The 24,219-nt window shown below is 41.2% G+C and overlaps 2 protein-coding genes across 2 annotated transcripts in view; one reads left to right on the top strand and one right to left on the bottom strand.

The window, feature by feature from the left end:
• Nucleotides 1–8,749, bottom strand: part of PDIA3 (protein disulfide isomerase family A member 3) — a 24,178-nt gene extending 15,429 nt beyond the window's left edge. Inside the window, exons 1-3 of the mRNA XM_019644943.1 lie at nt 8,438–8,749; nt 3,398–3,476; nt 1,736–1,853 (exon numbers count right to left, since the gene is read on the bottom strand). Of these exons, the coding sequence (XP_019500488.1) occupies nt 1,736–1,853; nt 3,398–3,476; nt 8,438–8,604 (364 nt within the window). The 5' untranslated portion in view covers nt 8,605–8,749. The remainder of the gene's footprint in view (nt 1–1,735; nt 1,854–3,397; nt 3,477–8,437) is intronic.
• A 229-nt stretch (nt 8,750–8,978) lies between these two features.
• Nucleotides 8,979–23,116, top strand: CATSPER2 (cation channel sperm associated 2). Its single transcript, XM_019644850.1, has 13 exons — nt 8,979–9,081; nt 9,565–9,711; nt 10,224–10,397; nt 10,592–10,660; nt 14,399–14,571; nt 15,111–15,266; nt 15,546–15,670; nt 16,915–17,093; nt 17,291–17,390; nt 17,709–17,765; nt 19,920–20,119; nt 20,883–21,050; nt 22,275–23,116. The coding sequence occupies exons 2-13, from the start codon at nt 9,567–9,569 to the stop codon at nt 22,304–22,306; spliced, it is 1,578 nt and encodes a 525-aa protein (XP_019500395.1). The 5' UTR covers nt 8,979–9,081; nt 9,565–9,566; the 3' UTR covers nt 22,307–23,116.
• Nucleotides 23,117–24,219: the final 1,103 nt, after the last annotated feature.

Raw genomic sequence — 24,219 nt, 5'->3', positions numbered from 1 at the left:
CTAGACTGAAGAACAAAAGGACAGCAACTTGTCTGTTCCCCTTCCCCAATTCCCCAGTGCTGTTCCCATCCCCCAATTCCCCAATAAAAATCTTTAAAATATATATATATATATTTTAAAATATATATGTATATTAGCCTTGCTAATTATATTCCGGCCACATGGTCTTTCTGTCCCTTATACACATCAAGCTCAATTATACCCTAAGGACTTTTTCTTTTTGTACCGGCTTTCCCTCTGCCTGGAAGGCTCTGGTCCAGATTTAGCTCCTTCCTATCATTCAGGTCTCAGCTCAAACATTACTGTCCAGATCACTCTGATTATGCGGTGCTCCCTAGGCCACTTTTGGTCTCATTTTTCTTCTTTAATGCTCTTATCACTAACAGAATTTATCTTATCCATATATATTTTTGACATTTAAAAATTTTTAATTGTGGTAAAATATACAACACAAAATTTACCATCTTAACCATTTTTAAGTGTATACAGCTCTGTGGCATTAAGTACATTCACACTATTGTACAACCAATCTCCAGTACTGTTTTCATCTTGTAAAACTGAAACTCCACCCATTAAATAACTCCCCATTCTGTCCTCCCGAGTCCCTGACAACCACCATTCCACTTTCTGTCTCTTATTAATTTGACTACTACAGAATCCTCATATGGGGAAATCATAAAATATTTCTCTTTTTTGTGACTGGCTTCTCTTATCATGTCTTCAAAGTTCAACCATGTTGTAGTTATTTTTTATTTTTTTTATTTTTTTTTAGCTGAACCATTGTGCCACCTGTTGGCAGCTCAGCAGCAGCTCAGCTTGGGCCAGCAATCGAACCAAAGAACCTGTTGCTCAGAGCTCACACTCTTGAGCAAGCTCTTAACCAACTGAGCCACTTGGCCGGCCCAACCATTTTGTAGTTATGTCAGAACTTCCTTTTTAAGCCTGAATAATATTCCATTGTATAATATACACATTTCTATTTAACTATTATTATTATTATTAAAAGACCACATTTTGTATATCCCTTCATCCACGGATGGACACACTCAGGTTGCTTCTACCTTTTTGCTACTGTGGCTAACACAGCTATAAACACGGTGTTCAAATATCTCTTTGAGACCCTGCTTGCAATTCTTTTGCGTACATATCCAGGTGAAATTGGTGGATCATATGGTAATTCTATTTTTAATTTTTTAGTAACCACCATACTATTTCCCATAGCAGCTGCACCATTTTACATTCATACCAACAATGGAAAAGGGTTCCGATTTCTCTGCATCCTCACTAGCCCTTGTTATTTTCTAGGGGTTTTTTTTGATAGTAGCCATCCTAATGGATGTGAGGTGGTAGTTACCTATATGTATTTTCAAACTTGTTGCCTTTTTTTCTTCATCCCCCAGAATGTTAAGTGCCACAAGAGTAGGAACCTTGTCTGTTTTGTTTATCAATAAACACTGAGCACCTAGTATATCTAGAATACCTCGCACAGAGTAGGTACTCAATAATATTTGTCAAATGAAAAAATGCCTAGTTAATCTTATAACTCAAATATTTTCTATATTACTTATATACTCTGTTCATTTACAGAAGTCTGTTGGTACCTACCAAACTGACTTTTTAGATGAAAAATTTTATGGACTGAACATATGTTGTATAGAAAAAATGTCACATTCCCACGACAAAGAACAGGGCACTTCACAAATTCAGTTTCCAGAATATAATGCAGGATCCTTACCAGCAGTCCTGGGCCCATCGTAAGCACCTGATTCTTCACCATCTCTAAATATCTTCAGGGTTGGGTAGCCACTGACTCCATACTTATTACACGTATTTGTGTTGGCCGTACAATCAACCTGAAGATTAAAATACACAAAGCATTTGTTCTCCAAATGCTGGTTGCAGGCTCTTCCTATATTCCCAAAATATTAGGATTGGTCAAGTCATAAAAGGATCAAGCAATTCTTGGCATACATGCCACAAAACATCTCAGATTTTCAAGGGAGACTGGTGCTGGGCTAGCTACATCAGAACCATCTAGGAAATCTTTAAAATTTAGATTCTTGGGCCTCAAACAAAATGCACAAATGACAATTTAAATTCTGCCCTTGGGGTCCCTATTGTCTAAAGCAGTCTTCACCTTTTTTCTGCCTAGGAACACGGAGGGATAAATCACTTAAATTAACAGTGGCTTACTTTGATGATTATCATCAAGGGACTATTCGGATAGGTGTACATAACCTTTAGCTGGGCTGGGGTATAATTTGATTTGGCAAATCATCTAGAGCAGCGTTTCTCAACCTTTCACAGGGGTCGCCAAGAACCATCGGAAAACACATATTTTCGATGGTCTTAGGAACTGAGACACCACTCCTCTATCCGTCTCCAGGCCCACATGCAGATACGCCCACATACGAGTACCTGGCAACCCCTGTGAAAGGATAGTTCAACCCCCAAAGGGGTCATGACCCACAGGTTGAGAACCACTGATCTAGTGTTATTGGCAAAGGTACTAATACTTGAATGTGCTCCCTGAGCTATTATGAATCTGGGCTAAACTATAACATGACGTCTAGTGAGACCTATCAGGAAGAAGGAAAACAATTTCCATCTATTTAGCCACTTACTCCAAAATAGGCTGTGCTACAGGCACTTTGCATATATTACCTCATTTTATCTTCACAAGATTCTGAGATATAATCCCAATACTTTTAACATAAACTAAAATCCAGAAAAACAATGTATCTATAGAAACACAGGCTATAGAAATAAGAGACAGGAATTAATTCAAGACTGACCTCTTTTTTTTCTATGGCAAGCTGCCATAGAAACATTAGGATTAAAAGCAGTTTCCACACCAGTCCTATATATGTATGAACTATTTATTTGAGACTGGCTGAGATGTGAGCTTTTAGTATGTGTGCTGCCAAAGCAAGCAGGAGATGAGCATTTAGCCTGGAACAAACATGGGTTTAATACAAAATAATGGCAAAATTCTGAAAGCATTACTTTGATTGTAAAAGCACACACCAAGTTTACAGCTGACCAATTAATTACATACTTATCAATATCCTCATGTCATTTTCCTATTCCCATCATTGTGATTACCATGTGGTAGTTTAGGGAACTCATTTACTCAATGATAATTTTCCTCTAACCTTGACTACTGTACTTGTACTTTCCCTATTTGCCTCTTAAATTTACCATGTTTTACTTGTTTCTTAGGCAAATAATTCCCTTTTAATCTTTCAAAACCATAACTAATACAAGTCAGTTGTGTATTTGCCCAGAAACTAGTGTTCTCTCTTCTTAGCACCATAAGAGTAGAGAAAATATTAATTTTACAAACAACTATCAAAAATACCTCATTTCCTTTAATGAAGAATCCTCTGATACTCACCTTTGCTAGTGGGACTATTCCTTTTAATCTGGTAGCTGCAGCTTCATACTCAGGGGCAAGCCTCTTGCAGTGTCCACACCTATACACATATATTTAAAAAAAAAAAGCCAAATTCTCAGTTTAATCCTACAAATTTGTTAGCTTTATTTCTCTAGGAAGAATCTCAAACTACAATACTAATTTTGAACTAGTAGCTGCTTCCAAAAGCAAAAACACCACCTGAACAACATCCACTACTGATAGGGTAAACCAGAGCTCTCAGAAGGTAAAAGTACTGTCTGTAGCCTGAAGTTGCCTTTGTAGGACTGGCTCAGTCCAGAGCAGCATCTCTTTTCTCAAAAGTACAACTGAGTTCTAAAAGCTGTAGTCAAAAGTATACTCCACATTAAAGAGGTAAAGGGCTCAAGCCCTTTTGACTAATTAATGAGGATAAAATGAAGGACAAGATAGCGACAATCCCATTTCTGGTAGCATTTCCCAAAGGAAAGTACATTTTTTTTCCTTAAGAAAACAGCAACTCTCTTTGACCAGAAACAGTTTGAAGGAGAAGCGGAATGAGGCCCAGAAGGCGCTCATTTGTTATTAAATACTCTAGCAGCTCATTGGAGGCTCTTCCCTCTCAACCAAGTTTCAACACAGCATTTGAATGACATGACGGTAAGCATGAATTTTACAGCTACACAGTTCACCTGGCTATACGAACGCATGTGAATAAAACATGTCAATTAGAATATTTTCCCAGAAGGCCACCAGAAGCACCTGCTCCTTTGTCCGAAAGTGCTAACAGTCCTATAGGCACAGTGTACGCAATGAGGGAAGGGGGAAACATACTCCTCCTTAGCATAGTTAGCACCAGCTGTATATCATCTCTTCAAAAGCCAATGGGTTGCAGAGGGATCACTTTTGAGAAGGTGAGTAGTTCTGTAACCTCTCCATAGACAGCAAAAATAGAAAGAATTAGAAAACTGAAGGAAGGGAAACACAGAAGAAACTTGAGCTGACATATTTCATAGACAACAGTCTCAAAGTTTATTTTATTAAGTGATGAATGAAGAAGCAACTTGGAAACATTTGCCCCTAAAACTTGTTTAAAACAAAAGACTATAAGAGCTTACTTATAGTCTTCAAGGTCTTTAGGAGTCCTATTCAAAAATCCTCATTAGAAAGCTTAGGTGAAAAAAAGTGATATTTAAAAAAGAACGTAATATATTAGCTGTTGCTTAGGGTCACATATATATTTACTAAAGGTATAAGAGGACCAAATGGTAAATAACAAATTCAGGATGGGGGACTACATAAGATGGGAAAGGGGTACATAGGGGGCTTCAACTGTACTGGGTTTTATTTTTTAGAGTGGGTGGTGAATAAACGGCATTTCTTATACTATTATACTATAGTTACACATTTTACCATACCTGAAATTGGGATGTCTTGCAATCATGTAATAGTTTCAATGGTAGCATTTCTTTCTTTGTGAGACATAAAATAATGGTTCCTCTCACAATCAGTGGCATCTTAGATGTGTTTGAAATATGGTATTGTTCATTATATTCTCTATATTCCTTTACTATTGCACAAGATTAAATATGTGGGTACTTGGGTTGTAACAAAGGTACACAAATTACAACTGATTTAAAAAAATAACCAATTTATCTGAGAAATCCAGGCTTTTGGGTATATAATAAGGGTTCAAAAGTTAAGAAGAGAATGTATTTTAAAGGGAGTAAGAATTGGATCTGGGCTTTTAAGGATTTAAGGCTTCAGACAGGACAAGGTAGTAAGGAGAATAGTAAAGCAAAGGTAAAATTACTAGTGAGAATGATATATGCAGAGAACTGTGAAGGGCTTTCTTGGGTGGTTGAAATAAATGTGTTACGTGTGTTAAGACTACATTAGTCAGCAATATATAGGACTGACAGAAAAGAGGAAAGCAGAGATAAGAATAATGCCACCTAGAAGATATTTCCCATGGCAGGTAAAGCTTGGGCCAGAGTGGCAGCCATGAGAATAAAGAAACAGAAGAGATTTCTGTTGAACATGTAATAATTGTCAAGAAGGCTGAGGCAACAGATTTAAGAACAGTTTCACCTCAACTATCTTAAAGCATTTGAAGAGAAATAACAGTATAAAATAATTAGGCCAGACCAGTAGGTCTCAACCCAGATGCATATAAAAAATCATGGAGCATTAAATAAACAAATACATGCCTTGGCCCCACTGGGACTTACTGAATAATTCCTCCAGGAACTCGGGAGGGAACCAGGATGTAGAGGTGAAGGACTGTGTACAAGTGGCAAGGCTGGGACTGAAAACCACTGTCCTAAACATGGGCAGTATCCATAAAGGTCAACAAATGCCCTTGTGGAGAACCTGTTTAACGAGTTCCAATGATGCTAGAGACGGTCCTCTTCAAACTCACCAGGAATGGGAACTGTGGTGAAGTTTGAAGATGATCAAGATTAATCACTACTTCTTTCACCTACTCCTAAATAATATGAAAACACAAAGAATCCTACCCACCTTCAGGGATGACACTTAGCAGTTAACAATGAATCCCAACATATATTCACCCAACAATCATTGATCATCACTTCATGCCCTGCACTGTGCCAAAGGGTATTTTAATGTTTTAGCCTCTGACAGCAAACTTGATGAGTCCTTTCCCTATAGAAACACAAGTCTGGCAGAGGTGAGACAGTATTATTAGGTCCCAGAAGAGAATAGGGAGCAAACAGTTTGTTGTTCAAGGGAGGAAGAAGTAACGTTTGAGGTCATTTTTTTTAAAGAGATCAATTAGGGGGAGGTGTGAGTACAGGAGCAAGAATTCCAAGTAAAGAAATCAGCATGTATAAAAATAAATATTAAATGTTCCATTTTATACTATCCACAGTCTTTTCCTATACTCTAGAAACAATGTATATCAAATGCCATTATTTAATACTACTGTCCTAGACGGTTAGGGAACAAATTTATAACATAAGTAGATGTTAAAAACTTAAAACTTACTTAACTGCTATCAATAAATTTTCAGAAATCACAAACATTTAAATAGTGCAATTTATTTCCCCAGAGAAATTCAGATACTCCCATTTTTACAAATAAGAGATTAACTCCATAATGGAAACATTAGTTTACAAAGTCAACTGCAATCTTTCACTTTCACTTGTAAAATGAAAGTGAAAAAATACCCTAAGGCAAACAAGAAACTTGCTTAAAATAGGTTCCTTTTACTCTTAGTAAGGATTCTTTAACTGTTCCTAAATTGTGAGCTAGTACTCCTGATTTGTACAAAGTAATGCAGCAGTCAGAAAACATCTCCAGCTGAAGTATTAATAAAAATAATCGAATATGAAGAAATAAGGACATTATCAACAGGAGGCTTGATTCCAAATTACTCATTCAGAAAACTGATTCTTTCTGTCTGCATGGTGGAGGATGACCTTACCTTCTAGACCAATTAAAAGCAGACACTAAAGCAGAGATCCACCCAATGTTTGGGATAGTTTAGCATGACGGGATATGTAGTTCTTAGGGAAGCACGTGTGCGACAATTTAAAGTAGAAAAGAACACCTTCAACCAAAAAAAAACCTGCTTTAAACTAGTAGTCTAATAGCCCACAATTCTCCAGCAATTCACTTCATGCTGACTCCTGTAGTCACTGAAGCACCACTGAGTTTTGACACAGCTCCATACAGCCATTCTAATTACAGTGACAGCCCCTTAAAGTTATTAGGATGGTTATATGATTGGGAAGAGTTGTTTCTAAGAGGTAATGTAAGTCTAAGGATGTATAAAGACCACCCATGATATGAAATCAGTACTGCCAGTTAGCCACAGGAACACCCTGGATACAAAATCTGTCACAGCTGAAAACAAAATTTGCTGCCTGTAGCACATCTTCTGGTTCAGGTGGTCTTCACTGCAAGACTTTTAGTGTAACCCTCTACAAATCAGTTGAGCCCCTACAGTGAAGACCAGAGTTAGAAGCAAGTGAAAGTTATACACTTTGTTTTACTGATACTTTTGAATACAGTTTTTTTAAATTAAGGGTAATTGTGGCAGGGGTGGAAAAATTAGGTACTGTTAATTAGCATGGATATACTACTGAGCTATCCCAGGTGTTAAGATAATCATTGTTTGCTGTGGTTAAAGATTTGGGGTTTAAATAAAAAAAAAATAACACTCAGGTTTACTGGGCTAGAAATCATATTTGCTCCCTACCCCCCAGCTTTTTATTTCGAGTTAGTTCTATCCTAAGGAATTTACACACACCTGTTCAGTTAAGTCACTCTGAAGTGGAGACTTCTCCAACACTGGTTACTTTCTTGTTTTATTTTTTGGCATTTAAAAAAAAATCCCAATTAAAACTGACAATTTAGACAGATTCTGACGGAATTACTCTTGTTCTACTTTCTGTCTGACAGGACTCTGACGGTGCTGGGAAGTAAGTGATTAACTTAATGGAGAGCGTGCACCATGCGATGGACAAAATAATCGCCTGCCCCAAGAAAGCACTTAGGACCATTCTGCAGTCACTGAGTGACCTTGGCTTCAAACCAGTGGCTGCGGGGCGTGGGGCAAGAAGAAATGAGGTACTCCGGGCGCCCAGGACCTCTGCACTTGGTGAAACGTTAGCTTCCAATGTAAGGCCTTGGGATGTCTCGTCTGTAGAATGAAGATTAACACTGACTCAACCAGAAACTGTAAAGATACCAACTGAAGGGGGGTAAGGGGGGTGGTTAAACCCTCTGCACACAGGAAGTGCCGCAAGAGCACCAAGGTAAGGATGTGACCCTGAGTGAGAGGGGCCTTCTTCGGGTTTTCCTTTTCGGGTCTCGCCCTCCAGGCGATCAGCACCCACTTCTCCGCTCTCGACCAGGGAGCTCGGCTTCCTCGCGCTGGTAAATTTGCCGGCTGTGGCCAGGCCCGCTGGAATGGTGGAGGGCCCGGCGCTGCGTAGGCCCAACCGTTCCCGCACCTTCGCCCCCGGCCCAGCCCAGCCCAGCCCTCCCTTCCCCTCCCCGGCTCAGTGGCCTCACCATGGGGCGAAGAACTCAACAAGCATGAGGCCCGCAGAGCCCGTGTCGGAGATGCGACTCTCGAAGTTGTCGTCCGTGAGTTCCAGCACGTCGGAGGCAGCTGCAAGGCGGGCGATGGCGAGAATGAGCGCCACGCCGGGGAACAGCGCTAGGCGGCGGAGGCGCATGGCGGCGAGGTGAGGTCGGGGAGGCCAGGAGGGTCGGGGTTCGGCGGGGACTGCGGAGGCCGGGCCGGCGACCACGCACCCTCAGCTCGCGCTCACGCGTCTGCCCCAGGCGGACCTGCAGCCGGAGGCCCCAACCCCCCAGCCGGGCTCGGGCCGCAGTGTGGCAGCCGCCGATTGGCTGCGCGGTGCCTGCGTCGGGCGGGCGGGACCTGCTGGTAACCGCCGAGTAGCCGGAGCGCAGGGCGGGGCGGAGGAAGCGAGCGCCGGGGCTACCCGGAGTGGGAGGGAGCCGGAGCCGGAGCCGGGGGTTGGGGCTGGGGCTGGGCGGGGGGCGAGCCGAAACCTGGGAGCGGGCGGGGCGGAGCTGGAAATGGGGCGCAGTGAGGAGGGGAGGCGACCCTGAGCTCGTTCTGTTCCGGAGGCGCCGGAGGCGGAGTGAAGTCAGAGCTGAGTGGGCGGAAGAGAGCCTGGGCTGAGGTGAAGCCCACAAGCGGGAATTGAGAGAAGGAGTTGGCACCGCAGGGAGCGTTGGGACCGGGCACATTTTTAAAATGTCAGGCTGTTGCGTTTTGTCCAGTGCCTGTTAACTTGGTTTTTCTTTCGGAGGCAGCCCCCAAGCCCTCCCACTGCCCCACCTCACTGTATTGCCTGATTCCCTCAGATCCAGGTGGCGCCCGAATTCCTCTTTGTCCAGCCCCGGGAACCCTGCCTTTGTGGCTACGACTTTAAATTAGAAATACCGACACACAAGTGAAGGTGCCTGGCCACTTAGTTACCTGCGCAATATTCTCTTACAACTCCTATCTCTTTTTGTTTCAAAAAACCTTGAGACTAGGTACAATGTGTTTATTTGTCTTCTTCAGGGGTAGTGGGAGAAGAGGGAAGAAACACTTCTAATCTTTGATGCAACTCCAAGAATGAAATGATACTTGATTCTTACTTTTTTTTTTTTTTAAACAGACATGGCCACTTACCACCCAGCTGGACACATGCAACTGCCCCGAGCTGATGCCATTCGTTCTCGGCTCATTGATACTTTCTCTCTCATCGAGCATCTGCAAGGCTTGAGCCAAGCTGTGCCACGGCACACTATGCGGGAGATACTTGGTCAGCGGTCTGTTTCTTCGCTAGGAGAAACTTAAGACTCCCATCCACACCCTCCAAACAGTAGGAAGCAGAGAGACAATTTTAAGGGTGGAAAATTCAGGGGAGATTGATTTGGTTGCTAGTTTGGAGGTTAAACAAACTTGATAAATCGAAGGCTTTATAAAACTCTTTGAATCCAGGAGCTAGAACCCATGCCACTCACTTTTTAGGCCTAGGGTAACTACTAGCCCTGGCTGACTTGGAAGTTTCTACCGAAGACACTTAAAACTTTGAGGGCTTGAACCCGTTGCCTTTATTCTTGGGCATGGGCCGTGTTGATCATAAGCATTACATTAGTTCTTACGCCAAAATTAATATTAGTTGCTGTGAGAAGGAGCAGCAAGGCAAGCAAGCTGCACTAGGGGGTCCATTATGTAACCAGTATCCCTGCCCCCAATCCCTCCTGCTCTGAATATTCCCCCCCAAACTTCTCTTTAAATTGACCTACTGTCCATTTTTTATTTTTGGTGTAGATCCTTCCCATCAGAAGAAACTTTTGTTGGGAGATCAACACCAGCTTGTGCGCTTCTCCATAAAGCCTCGTCATGTAGAGCGGATTACACATGGCCAGAGACTGATGAGCAGGCTTCGAGTGCGCTGCAGTTATAGGCCACCTCTTGCTTTGTGGGCTGGGTGGGTCCTTGAGTGTATCCTTTAATGTCACTCATTTTTATTCCATAGCTTTACTGTCGTCTCTCTTGCCTCATCATCTGCCTAATGACTTATTTTCCCTTCTCAAACTCCATTTTCATTGTATTATCACTTGGTGCTAGTCTTGCCACTGTTATTTCACCTGCATAAATCGGAACTCCACTCTGTATGTTTCCTTAAGAGAAAACAGGTCCTCTCTTTACAAACTTCATCATCTTCCTCATCTTTTTGAATACAATTGTACTTATGGTTGAAATAGGTGAGAACTGATGTTGAATGAAAGAGAAAGTGGGTGGAACTCATTTTTCCTTTAAATTGATCATTTTACATTTTTGAATGTTATTTGAATTGTGACGGGTATGATTATATTAAGTCTCCTGGAGTAGAATTTGTGCAGCTGCTAAGATGTAGAAACATTTTGAAGGGCTTTTGAGCGTGTAGTAGATATAAGGTCGTCTAGACACTAACAGGTAGGGTGTAAGACTCACAATGAACTGGAAGTGGGAAGACTAGTCCTATTTCTTGTGTCAGTGTATTCTAAATTTGTTTGAATTAACCTTTTCTGTTAGAGATACTAGTGCCTGTCAGTGAGTGATCCAATATTTACTTTTTTTTTAAAGGCATCCCCTGTTTTTTGGCTTTTTAAAATTTTTTATTTTTTTAAAGATTTTATTGGGGAATTGGGAGAGGGGAACAGCATTGGAGAATCAGGGAAGGAGAACAGACAAGTTGCTGTCCTTTTGTTCTTCAGTCTAGTTGTGGAGGATGTCGCTTCACTGGCCCATGTTGGTATCATCATTGCGCTCTTCCTGGGTGAGGCAGTCGTTCACCGGCCATTGGACAGCTGCTCTCCATGGCTCTTGGCAGCTCACGCTGGCTGCCAGCCACTAACGTAGCTTACGTAACCCTACACCGTTGCCCGCGACTCAACGGCAGCCCAGCTCCAGGTCGAGCTGTTGTTCGCCATCTTAGCTGTAGAGGGCGCAGCGTCACTGGCTCTTATATGTGGGATCCGAACCAGGGCCTGCTGCTCAGAGCTGGTGTCCCAAGACAACTCTTAACCAACGTGCCACTCGGCTGGCCCCCAATATTTACATTTTTACAGGTATGTTTAGAAAGGTTACTTAAGGGCTGGCCCAGTGGCATGTTGGTTAAGAGTTGTCTTGGGACGCTAGCTCTGAGCAGCAGGCCCCTGGTTCGGATCCCACATATGAGAGCCAGTGACGCTGCGCCCTCTACAGCTAAGATGGTGAACAACAGCTCAACCTGGAGCTGGGCTGCCGTTGAGTCGCCAGCAATGGCGTAGGCTGCAGTGGGGCTGGCCAGCAGCTGGCCTGTGCTTTTGTGAGCTGCTGTGAGCGACCATCAAATGGCAGGCGAGCAACTGCCTCACCCGGGAAGAGCGCAATGATAATACCAACATGGACCAGTGAAGCGATGTCTTCCACAACTAGACTGAAGAACGGAAGGACAGCAACTTGTCTGTTCCCCTTCCCTGATTTCCCAACGCTGATCCCCTCCCCCAATTCCCCAGTTTAAAAAAAATAATAAAATATTGTATTTTTAATGTTTATTATATAATTTTAATAATCATGTGAACAAAGCTTTACTTTTGTCGTTTTAAAAACGATTCGTGCTATTTTTAAATAAAATGTATGATTTGTCTACAGATGAATTTTAATATGACATATTAAGTTTGACTTTGGAATCAAATATATTTATTTTGTGAATTATGTAGTTTTTAAATTAATTAAACTTTTTTGTTCCTTTTTAAAAATGGAGATATAATTGACATATAACAGTTTCAGGTTTATAACATGTACTATATGTTAAATTCATGTGATATATGTTAAAATGTAGATGCAAATTTAATTATGAATTGGGCATAAAATATAGAAAAATATAAACTTTCACAATATTAGTTGCTTATTTTTATAATTTTCACATTTTGTTTCTAAATGAAGAGAGGGAAAAGAAAGACCTAGCTCATTTGCAAGGCTTTCTCTGAAAATAACATGTTGCAAGTGTGTATAGCCCTTATGTCTAACAAAAAAAAAACCTGAGTATAACATCATTACAATTTTTTACATTTATTTTTGAGGTTCTAGAGCTATCTTCATGTGCCATATAAAATTTTTGATCAGATGAATGCAATTTATATAATCTAATGAAAATCATCTTGAGATAAACTTGCAGAATTATTTTTATGCTCTTCATGAAGTTGTATTTCAATATCATTGTTTCTTAATTCTGTTATGGATATAATGAGCCAAAATATTACTAAAAAACAATAACAATTTAAAGTCTGCTGTGTCAAAAATCTACACAGAAGCTTGTGTTGTTCAGGGTGATTGAGTATGTTCTTCTGCCCGCCTTTAACTGCCAAGTATATCAGTCCTAGAACACTTACAGGCAGAGTATTCTGTTTTGAAGGAAAGTGTTACATTTTTAGCTTTTTTTTTTTAAGGTTTTATTAGGGAATTGGGGAAGGGGAACAGCTAAGTTGTTGTCCTTCAATCTTAGTTGTGGAGGGCGCAGCTAGCTCAGTTCCAAGTCCAGTCGCCATCCGGCTGCCTGTCGGCAGCTCGCAATCACTCAGTTCAAGGTGCTGTGTTCAATCTTAGTTGCGGGTGGGCGTAGCCCACCATCCCATGCAGGAGTCGAACTGGAAACCTTGTTTTTAGGAGCACTTGCTCTCACCAGCTGAACCATCCTGCTACCTGCTGGCAGCTCAGCAGCAACTCAGCTCAGCTGCAGCTCACTGGCCCATGTGGAATCAAATTGGTGACCCTGTTGCTCAGAGCTTGTGCTGTTAACCAACTGAGCCACTGGGCCAGTCCAACATTTTTAGCTTTTAAACCTATTTTGATCTCAGTGGCTTTTTCAATAGCATAGTATACATCCTTAAATATATAAAAGAGATGAAGAGGGTTGAAAGAGGAAGGCAATGAGTTAAGGAATAGCAATTAGCAAATAATAGGGTTCTAGAGAGAAAGTATAGGACTCAATTAGCATTACAGAACAAAATCAATTTTAGAGAAGAAAGGAAAAGTTTTAAAAGCTAACAAATAAATAATCAATTGATATCTTATTATAACTCAATATGCCCTATGAATCTGGCTTCTTGTTTCTACATCACTTATAAAGCACTTTACGTATCATGGCCCTGCATTTTCATTCTATTCTCAAGGCCCATTGCTTTTTTTTTTTTTAAAGATTTTTATTGGGTAATTGGGGGGATGGGAACAGTGCTGGGGAATTGGGGGAAGGGGAACAGACAAGTTGCTGTCGTTTTGTTCTTCAATCTAGTTGTGGAGGACGCTGCTTCACTGGCCCAAGTTGGCACCATCATTGCGCTCTTCCCTGGCAGAGGCAGATCAGTCGCCGGCTTCTGGACGGCCGCTCACTGCGGCTGCTGGCCGCTCACGCTGGCTGCTGGCTACATACGGTAGCCCATGGCAACCCACTGCCACAGGGGCTGCAGCCTACGCCGTCGCCAGCGACTCACGGCAGCCCGGCTCCAGGTTGAGCTGTTGTTCAGCATCTTAGCTGTAGAGGGCAGTGTCACTGGCCCTCATATGTGGGATCCGAACCTGGGCCCTCTGGCATCCCAAGCGAGTTCTTAACCATCACGCCACTCGGCCGGCCCGCCCATTGCTTCTTTGTGAGATTTGGGACTGGGTACAGCAGCTAGGGTTGGTGGTAGTTAAGAAAGACATCAATCCCTTGGTGTCATTGTGACCCCAGAGTAGGAAGGCAGTGATTTACAGCTGTCAGACATATTGATACCAGCAGGAAAGATGAGTCATAGCTATTTTTCATGTTTGATTCTGTCCTTCCCTGTATTTCACAGGTTGAAGCAATAACATTAGAGAAACTCAAAGAAAAACGGGATAGCCGTGGGCACAATTGTGGTTTATAAGAGGTTGTAATCATTGTCTATTGTTCAGTTTCCCACTTCCTTAACCTTTATTCATCCTTTGCCCTACTCTCACAGAATTGCTTGAATCCTCAGATGCCAAACTGTTGCCACTGAAGCTGACTCTGGAGGTGGCAGCTTGGTTCATCTTGCTTATTTTCATCTTGGAAATCCTTCTTATGTGGCTATCCAGCTTTTTCAACTTCTGGAAGAATGCCTGGAATGTCTTTGACTTTGTTGTCACTATATTGGTAAGGATAGATATCCTTAGGGTTATTTTAATGGGCTCAGGAATGTGCCTAGGTGAATCAAAATGACAAGAAAAGTTAAGATAATTAGATCATAGGAAGAAACAAATAGAAATGTACCTAACTTCCTTATTTCGTTGTGTTTTTTTTTCCTTCTAAAACTAAAAAGTCAATCATTGCAGGAGTTGTTGGTATTAGGAACAAGGCAGAATCTAACCACAACATTAATCCCAACAATAACATCTACCAGTTACTAAGTACTTATTAAGTGCCAGGCACTGTTCTAAGTGTGTTACATGTATTTTCTCATTTGAGCTCCACAACAATGCAATGAGATAGGCACTGTATTTACCCCTTATTTTTTATGTCTGAGAAAGTTGAAGTACAGTTTAAGTAACTTAGTATAGAAAGGCTGAAATAGGAAACAATCCCCAGAGAATGTTATTCAAGGGATAATGCCTAAGGAAGTATGAAGAAGATGAGATCAAGAAAAGGCAAAGGTGTGTGGGTGCTTTTACTCATAATCTGTGTGTTTCCCACAGTCCCTGCTTCCTGAGGTTGTGGTGCTGGTAGGGGTAACAGGCCAGTCTGTATGGCTCCAGTTGCTGAGGATCTGCCGGGTGCTGAGGTCTCTCAAACTCTTTGCACGATTCAGTCAAATTCGAGTCATTATTTTGGCCCTGGTCAGGGCTCTCAAGGTGATTTGACTATAGCAGCTAAACCAGGTGGGCAAGGTGGATAAATATGGGGGGGTTAATATGAAATAAATCTGGGTGGGTCAAAGAAGGCAATGTAAGACCCTGTGATTTGTTACTGGATAAGAAAGGGCTGGGATCAAATTGCTGGGGTCTAGAGATGACTGGGCTCAGGACTGGAAGTGAGGGTTTGGTGGGGGATTCCCAGGGTGGGCTTGACTGGACTATAGGTGGAGATCAGGCTAGTCTGGCCCAGCTCTGACTTGAGGTCATGGCCTCTAGAGCATGGCCTTCCTCTTGTTGTTGCTGATGATCTTCTTCTACATTTTTGCTGTGGCCGGCGTCCACGTCTTTGAGGATTACACCCGTTCAACTCGCCAGGACCTGAAGTACCACATGTTCTTCTCGTAGGCAGGGCTGGGGAAAGCCTGGGTGGGGGGAAAGAATTTGGGCAAGAGACTGGGAAGCTAGTCCAAAGTATAGTCATTCAAAAAGTTTAGTCTAATGTAAGAAATTGGAACAGAGCACAGCAAGGAGAGGCAAAGAGAAAGCAAAGGAATGGTGAGTGGTATTTGCTCTGATTTTGAGAATTGGGCCACTAGTTTCCACATTTGCTCTGGGTTTTGCAAATTCAAATACACCCTCATCATCAACCATCTTCAAATAGCAATATACTCCAGTGGTTAAGCCCTGGTTTCTATGCCTCAGTTACCTCTTTTGAAAAATAGGAATGAGAGTGTACGATAAATGAGGTAATGCATTTAAGTGCTTAGCACAGTATTTCACACATTGTAAGTGATAATAAATGTTACTGTGACTCTAAACGTGATTGTTGGTTTTACCCCAATATCTAGGTGTAGGGAATACACTTACACACACCTATATTCATTCAAAAGTAAAATTCTGATAAGGTCTTTATCTAGAGAACACTGATTACTAATAGAAAGTCAATTTGGATTTAGAGGTGATAATGTTATTTATGAATTAGAACCAAATCTTGTCAGCACCTCTCAGGTCTCTCTTAGATGGTAGTTTTGTAAGAGTATTGAGTTAGGACGGTCCTAGAATTCATCTTATTTAGGCCCTGATGTTTTCAACAAATTGTATGTGGAGGACTAAGAAGGAAAGAAGGAAAATTTAGATACCTTCCTGAGACTTTTTGTAATATATGCATTATCATTCACTATTTAGGATCACATATTTATGTCACAAATCTATCCATTTATGTGACTATCAGTTCATACCAATGAACTAAATAGGAATGATGTTTGCTAAATTTGTTAGTTATTTTCTGTTAGGCCAAGTTCATAGGACAGTGGAGAATGAACTTATAAAAATGATATGTAGTTGGTTATTATTCAATTTTTGAAAATTCAGCCAGTACCTATTTACTAACTACTATGCCCAGGTACTAATGGAATAATAAGTGAAATTTATAGATTATTCATGATATAGGAAAGCCTAATAAAACAACCTCAAACTGAAGAATGATTAGCTAAAAAATTAAGTATGGTAGAAAAGAAGCCAGAGTCAGAGCAAACGAAGAAATGCTCTTCTGTGTGAGAATGAAAAAAAAAAGAGTGGGAAAGATACTGTTTCTGAGCGGTTTAGATCTCTGTCCTATCTCTACATACATCTGCTCCTTCTTTAGGGACCTGCTGAATTCCCTGGTGACCGTGTTCATTCTCTTCACCATGGATCACTGGTATGCGCTTCTTCAGGATACCTGGAAGGTGCCTGAAGTCAGCCGCACCTTCAGCAGCATCTATGTCATCCTTTCGTTACTACTTGGTTCCATAATCTTTCGCAATATCATAGTAGCCATGATGGGTAAGCATAGAAGAAGTGAAACTTCGTGGGGTTGGGAAGAAATAGGATTGATGGATTATGGATAGAGAGAACCTGATATAGCAGGAAGGCTTGGGGCCTGTGATGTATATTTCACTTGGTTTCTCCCCACCCAAGCCCTCTCCTCATGCCTAGTTACCACCATTTCCCAACTCCTAATGGCCGGCCCTTTGGGGCAGTTACTAATTTCCAGACTATCAGGAATGAGCTGAGTGAGGAGATGATATACCTGGAGGTTCAGTACAAAGCCGACATGTTCAAGCGACAGATTATCCAGAGGTCTGCTTCCCCATTTGCAAACCCAACTTCAGTTCTCCAAGGTTTCCTGACCACATTCCCTATTTCTTGTCCTTAGCCTTGACCCCATTTTTCCCTTTCTGACAGAAGATGTGCCCCAGGGTTAGACCTCCCCAGTTCTACAATATTGCCTATTCTTTTATCCACTGTTGGGGCTTCCCTATTCCTTTTCACCCCTTTACTAAAATTTGTGCTTGCTTAGTTTCCTTCACTTTATGATCTGAATTATTTTAGTTTTCCCTTACTATACTCCTGCTTCAGTAAAACTCTCTTCACTCTTTTGTGCTTTTTGCTTTGCAGGAGACAAAACCTATCCCCTGAGGCAATGAGGTCAAGCTTTGGCAAAATGGATACCAGGTCAGGAGTGTGTGTATGAACTGGCATGGACACACATGAGGGAGGAGAGGGTAGAAAATCAAAGATGAATATTGGCTTTGAGAGAGAATTCATTCATTCAATAACTATTTATTGTATGGGCTTGAATGGTAACCCTCCCCCACCCTCCAAAGATATGTCCATGTCCTCACCACCAGAACCTGTGAACATGACCTTATTTGGAAAAAGGGTCTTTGCAGATGTAATTATGTTTAAGGATGTTGAGATGTGATCGTCCTGGATTATCCAGTTTGGCCCTAAATCCAGTGACAAGGGTCCTAAAGAGACAGAAAAGGAGAAGACATAGACATAGAGAATAGGAGAAGGATATGTGAAAATGGAGCTAGAGATTGGAGTGATACAAACACAAGCCAAAGAAATGCCAGCAACTGACTGTCAGAGCTAGAAGAAGCAAGGGACCTTCTCCCCTAGAGCTTCCAGAGGGAGCGTGGCCCTGCCAACACCTTGATTTCAGACTCTGGATCCCAGAATTGTGAGAGAATATGTTTCTGTTGTTTTAAGCTGCAAAGTTTGTGGTAATTTGTTATAGCAGCCACAGGAGATTAATATATGTATGCCTTCAGTGAAAGAGATGCTATTCTAGACCTTATTCAACAATGGACAAGAAAGCAGAAGGAGAGAAAAGACACTCATTTATCCATTCAACAAATAATTATTAAATACTTAGATACTTGGGATATATCAGTGAACAAAATAGATAATAATGCCTGCTCTCATGAAGCTTACATACTAGTAAGGGGAAGAGACAATAAACAATGAACATATTAAATGAGTATATTAATATGTTAAAATATGACCAGCATCATGAAAACAAAAATTAGGACAGGTTAAGGGGGACTGGCGTACAGGATGGGGGTTGCAGATGCGTTGTAATCTTTAAAAAGGTAGTCAGGGTGGCCTCACTGAAAAGGCAACATTTGAAAAAAGACTTGGAGTAGGTGAGGGGATTACTATGTGGATATCCATGGTAAGAGTGTTATAGGCAGAGGGACAGCTAGTACGGAGGTCCTAAGCCAGAAGCATGCCTGATGTGTTAGAGAAACAGCAAGGAAGCCATTGTGACTGGAGCAAAGTGAGCAGAGGGGAGAATGATAAGAGATGAGATCAGAGCGGTAACGGAGATCCTGTAGGGCTGTGGGGGCCATTACAAGGACTTAAGCTTTGAGTGAAATGGGGAACAGAGCACAGCAGTGACAAGAAATGACTTACATTTAAGATGGTTTACCCTGGATGCTGTATTGTTGATAGACTGTAGAAGAATAAGGGAAGGAGCAGTGAGATGAGTTGAGAGGCTGTGCTACTCTCCAGGCAAGAGGTGATGATGGTTCAGACAAGAGTGGTACCAGTGAGAAAAAGATATATTTTGAAGGTAGAGTCAACAGAATTTCTTGTGAATTGGATGTGGGGTATGAAAGAAGAGTTAAGCATGACTCCAAAGTTTTGGCCTGAGCAATTGGCAGGATGGATTAGCTGAGATGGAGAAGGCCGTGGATGGAAGAGGTTTGGTGGGCAAAGAGTTCCGTTTTGGTTGAATTTGAGATGGTGGACATTCAAGTGGTGATATGTGAGTAAAAGTTGGATATACAAGTCTAGATTGAGAATGGAGGCCTTGGACTAGAGGTTTAAGTTTAAATTTAGTAGGCATTTAAATTCAAATGAAATCATCCAAGGAATGACTATAGATGGAGAATATAAAAAAGTAAAAAACAAAAAAACGAGCTGAGCCTGGGGGCCCTCTATTATTAAGAAATGGAATCATGGAGGCAAAGGCTATAGTTGTGATGAAATAGGCATAGGGCCATGGAGTAGGGAGCTAAAACTTGGCAAAATAAGGTGGGGTGTGGAATGTGGAAGCCTGAGTAAAACAGCATAGAAGTTAGGTGATGAGGAGCACTAATAAGGATATAGCACACGGGATAATTGAGGTTGGAAGTGCTTATGCTCAGATTTTGGGCTTGTATATACAATAACTTCAATATACAATGAGCAGTTTGGCCCTCATTGCCTTAAGCCTCAGTTTCAGGGAATGTCCAGGGCCAGGGCCAGAATAATGACAGAGCTAGCCATATCTCATAAATGTATTAGAAGCAATAAAATTTCCCCTTTCAGTTATAGAGATAGCCAACAAGGGGAATCTTTGGACTTACCAGAAAGTTTTCAAGAAGAATCTAGAAACAGTGTCTCTGAAGAGAGTTCAAGAGCATCTGAATCAAAAACAAAAGAGCCCTTGCCAAAAAAGAAAAAGTTCTCATCTAATTCCTCCTCTTCATCTTCCTCCCTTTCCTCTTCTGAATCCAGATATTTTGACTCTATTGGTAAGCACATTTGAAATTCAGACCCCTCTTCTCTAGGAGATATCCCAATCTTTATTTTAATTATTATTTAAGATTTTATTGGGGAATTGGGGAAGGGGAACAGCCAAGTTGTTGTCCTTCAATCTTAGTTGTGGTGGGCACAGCTAACTCAGCTCCAAGTCCAGTCACCATCCGGCCGCCCATCTGCAGCTCGCAGCCATTCAGCTCAAGGTGCCATGTTCAATCCTGTTGCGGGTAGGGGTAGCCCACCATCCCATGCGGGAGTGGTACCGGAAACCTTGTTGTTAGGAGCACATGCTCTCACCTGCTGAGCCATCCTGCCACCTGTTGGCAGCTCAGTGGCAGCTCAGCTTGGGCGAAGCTTACTGGCCCATGTGGAAATCGAACCGGAGACCCTGTTGCTCAGAGCTCGCACTCCTAACCAATTGAGCCACTCGGCCAGCCCCCGAGATATCCCAATCTTAATAGGTGCTCTCCCACTATATCTACTTCCCAGCTTTCTCCACCAGTCTGATTTTCTGGCTTTAGTTACTTTCTTTGTGCTTCTTCATTTCCCCTGTATTTCTGCTTCACTTTGGATAAGTGAGGCTGTAGCTGTCTTTGCTTTTTGTAAAAAGTGTCCTCTGATGATGTACTCTTTTCCCTCCCTGCTTTCTATTTCCTCTTTTCATTCCTGCTTTTCCCCACACCCCATAAGATTTATCAGCTCTTCCCCAACTTCCACAAATCTGTATATGTTTTTAAGAAGAATTCTCCCATCCAGGTCAGTTGGACTGGGAGACTTATGTGCACCAGAATCTTCCTGGACTAATGGACATGGATCAGGATGAACGCATTGTTTGGCCTAGAGATTCACTTTTCCGATATTTTGAGTTGCTAGAAAAGCTTCAGTATAACCTAGAGGAGCGTAAGCGGTTGCAAGAGTTTGCAGGTATGGATTTAGGGCAGCCATGAGGACTGGGAGTTAAGTACACTAGAGTAGCACATATAATGGGATAAGGAGGAGGGTGTCCACTAGTTTGGCATCTCAGCCTCCGAATTTCCACCTCATACCTGAAAAAGACAGCTCCTTGGTTTGACATGTCACATTCTGGGCACATGTCTTGATTTTTTCTAACCTAGAGGGAACCTGGCAATTTTGCTTCTTCAGTAGGGGACACCTAAATTCTTTCAGGTCTGAGAGCATGTTTCCCAAAAGGACAGTGTTCCAGTTGTTGGGAATTAAGACAAGGTGGGCTCTTGTTTGACTTGGGTGGCCTACCGTCTTTTGTACATGTTTCTTCTCATTTCAGACCTGAACATTAGGGCTTCAGGCTCAAGATTTGGGGTTTGTATGTATGATGACTGATAGCTGTGTGGATTAGACAGTGAGCAGAAAGCCCACAAGTGTCCACTGCCTCCAACCCCCAAAAGAGATTTATGAATTGTAGACTCCTCTTCCTTTCAGTGCCTTTTAGTGTCAGCCTAGGCAGAGAGACATATGTGATTTAAATAGCAGAGTTTGAGTTAAGTGGAGAACTACCTGGTCAAAATTATTTTCCCTAAGTTTCTCACTTGAAATTTCAGCTCTTGGATATTAATTTGGATTAATAAATTTTCCCTCTAAAAATAAAAACCGGGAGAGTTAGGGGACCTTTTTTACAATTTAATATGGATTAGTGTTATCTTCCTCATACCTAGTTGAAATCAACTCAATATGAAAATAACAATTTAGGGCAGAGGAATTTGTGTGTGGTGGGCACAGAAGGGTAACAAGAGGAATTTATAACACTGGAACGTGGAATTTCGAGCAGGTTGTCAAAGTTATTTGTCAAAGCATACATTTGCCTACTTCGAAATGTAACCTAAAGTTAATCCTGTCTTTCCAATTGTCCTCAGTCCTGTCTTTACACTTGTTCTTTGGAGAGAACAGAGTAAAAGAGGGCAGGTAGCAAGGCAGCTTCTTTAATACTGGTTCATTCATCTATGGCAAAGAGTACAGACACACATGGCTTAACTTTTAAAATTTTACTTTTCAATTATAGTTGACATATAACACATGGCTTAAAGTTTGGTAAAAATTTGTGAGGGGACCCAGAAAAGTGGGGTCTTCACCAAACATTTGATTGTTCTCAATATTCTTGGCTCTCCAGCCTCACAGTTTCTTTCTTTACAGTGCAGGCACTGATGAACTTTGAAGACAAGTAAAGCCAATGATGGATGGCTTCGATATCTTTGGGAAAAGATAATGAAGACAGTAGTTGGAAATGGAGAGTTCAAAGTATAAATGTCTAATAAATACTGCTGATAATTGCTCAGTGGCCTGTCTCTGAAACATAGGGGATATTGGAAGGTAAAAGGTCAAGCGAAAAACTTAGTTTAGATGTCAGTGGGGCCTGTGGTCCTTGGCTTTCTACCCTTTCATAGCTGCTCAGGCCGACTCTTGCCTTGACTTTGTAGCTATAGTTCCCACTCTTCCTGTAAACTCTATTTCCTGACTGAGTCCTAATTTCACCCTCTCGCTCCCCAGTGGGTACAGGCCTCTCTGGTTGGGATGATTGAGGTGCAGAGATCCTAGGAGCTGTTAGTGTAACTGAGAACTATTGTTTCCATTTCCTACTCTATGAACATTCTCCTGTGCACCATTAACTTTAATCAAACATCATTTTCACCTATTTCTGGGCCAAAAGAGAGTCCCTTTATTCCATTCCCTTACCATTGCTCAGGGCAATGATTCCACTGTGTAGGAGTGTTCAGATCAGTAAGTGTCCCATAGACTTTTAGTGTTAGAAGGGACCTCAGAATTAATCTATCTCCCATCAAAACAGGGACACCTTTTAGAACATCACTGAAAGGGTGATTATCAAGCTGATGCTTAATGTGCTTCTAGTTACTGGGGATTTATTATCTAGAAGGGATCCCATTCTATTGTTGGATGACTTAAGTCTTTAGAAATGTTTATTATTAAAAATTCTATCATTTTTTGAGTGTTTCACTCATACATATGCTCATACATAAAAAACACTGAATTTTACACTTTGAAATAGTGAAATTTATGTTATGCAACTTATATCTCAATTTTTAAAATGAAGTAAATAAAGATGATCTAAAACCGAGAACCAACATTATGTTTCAAGGAAAAGCATTGTTGTTGTAATTTCCCCATAAAATTAGGACCAAAACAAACAAAAAAAGTTTTTAAAAATGTCAATATATAATATTGTATTAAATGTCCTATCATAAATATGGCATACATATTTGGAAAGAAGAACTAAACTATTTTCTGACAAAATTTTATACCTTGAAACCCCAAAGAAATCAACAAAAATTAGAGATAACAAGGATTTCCAGTAAGTACAAATAGAAGAAAAGAAGGCTGGAGACAGACACTTGGGTAACAGGGACACTTAAGGGATGGGAGAAGGAAGAGGAGCCAACAAAGAAGCCTGAGAGAGAAGAGCTGAAGGGACAGGAGGATAATTATTCTAGTGTCATTAGAGCCAAGATAGAATTTCAAGAAAGAAATGGTCCAGTAAGGTCTGGATTGGAGCATCCATTGAACCCAAAATTCAGAATACAATGATCATAATAAAACACAGTAAGGAAGCATTGTTTAGTAAATCATGTACACTATCCACAAAGTAGATGCTCTTTGAGTAGCTTTGCTCAAAGCGTGGTCTGAGGACCGAAAGAATTGGCTTCACTTGGTATCTTCTTAGAAGTGCAGAATCTCAGGTCCTATCCTCAGGCCTATTGCATCAGATGTTACATACGCACATTAAAGTTTCAAACTGCTTTATATGTATTTTTGATGATTGATCCCCTCCTGGCTTTCTATAGCTGAACTCAAATAAATGATCTATGCATGCTGCCTCATTTTTTAAATCTTTCCTTAGTGCAAACTATGTGGTTTCAATGCTACTGGAATGGAAGTTTATTCAACAAATATTTGTTGAGTTCCTATGTTCCACACACTGTTCTAAGCCTTGGGATACATCAATGAATGAACAAGACAGAAATCCCTGCCATTCTAACTCGTTTGTTAGAAAAGCACTAAATAATAAATAACTTTCATGAAGACAGTAATTTTACTGCTGTTCATTTACCACACACACACACAC

The sequence above is a fragment of the Hipposideros armiger genome, unplaced genomic scaffold, assembly GCF_001890085.2.
Source record: "Hipposideros armiger isolate ML-2016 unplaced genomic scaffold, ASM189008v1 scaffold_92, whole genome shotgun sequence".
Lineage (NCBI taxonomy): Eukaryota > Metazoa > Chordata > Mammalia > Chiroptera > Hipposideridae > Hipposideros > Hipposideros armiger.
The sequence above is the reverse complement of the archived record's forward strand: the minus strand, read 5'-3'. Positions and strand labels throughout refer to the sequence as shown.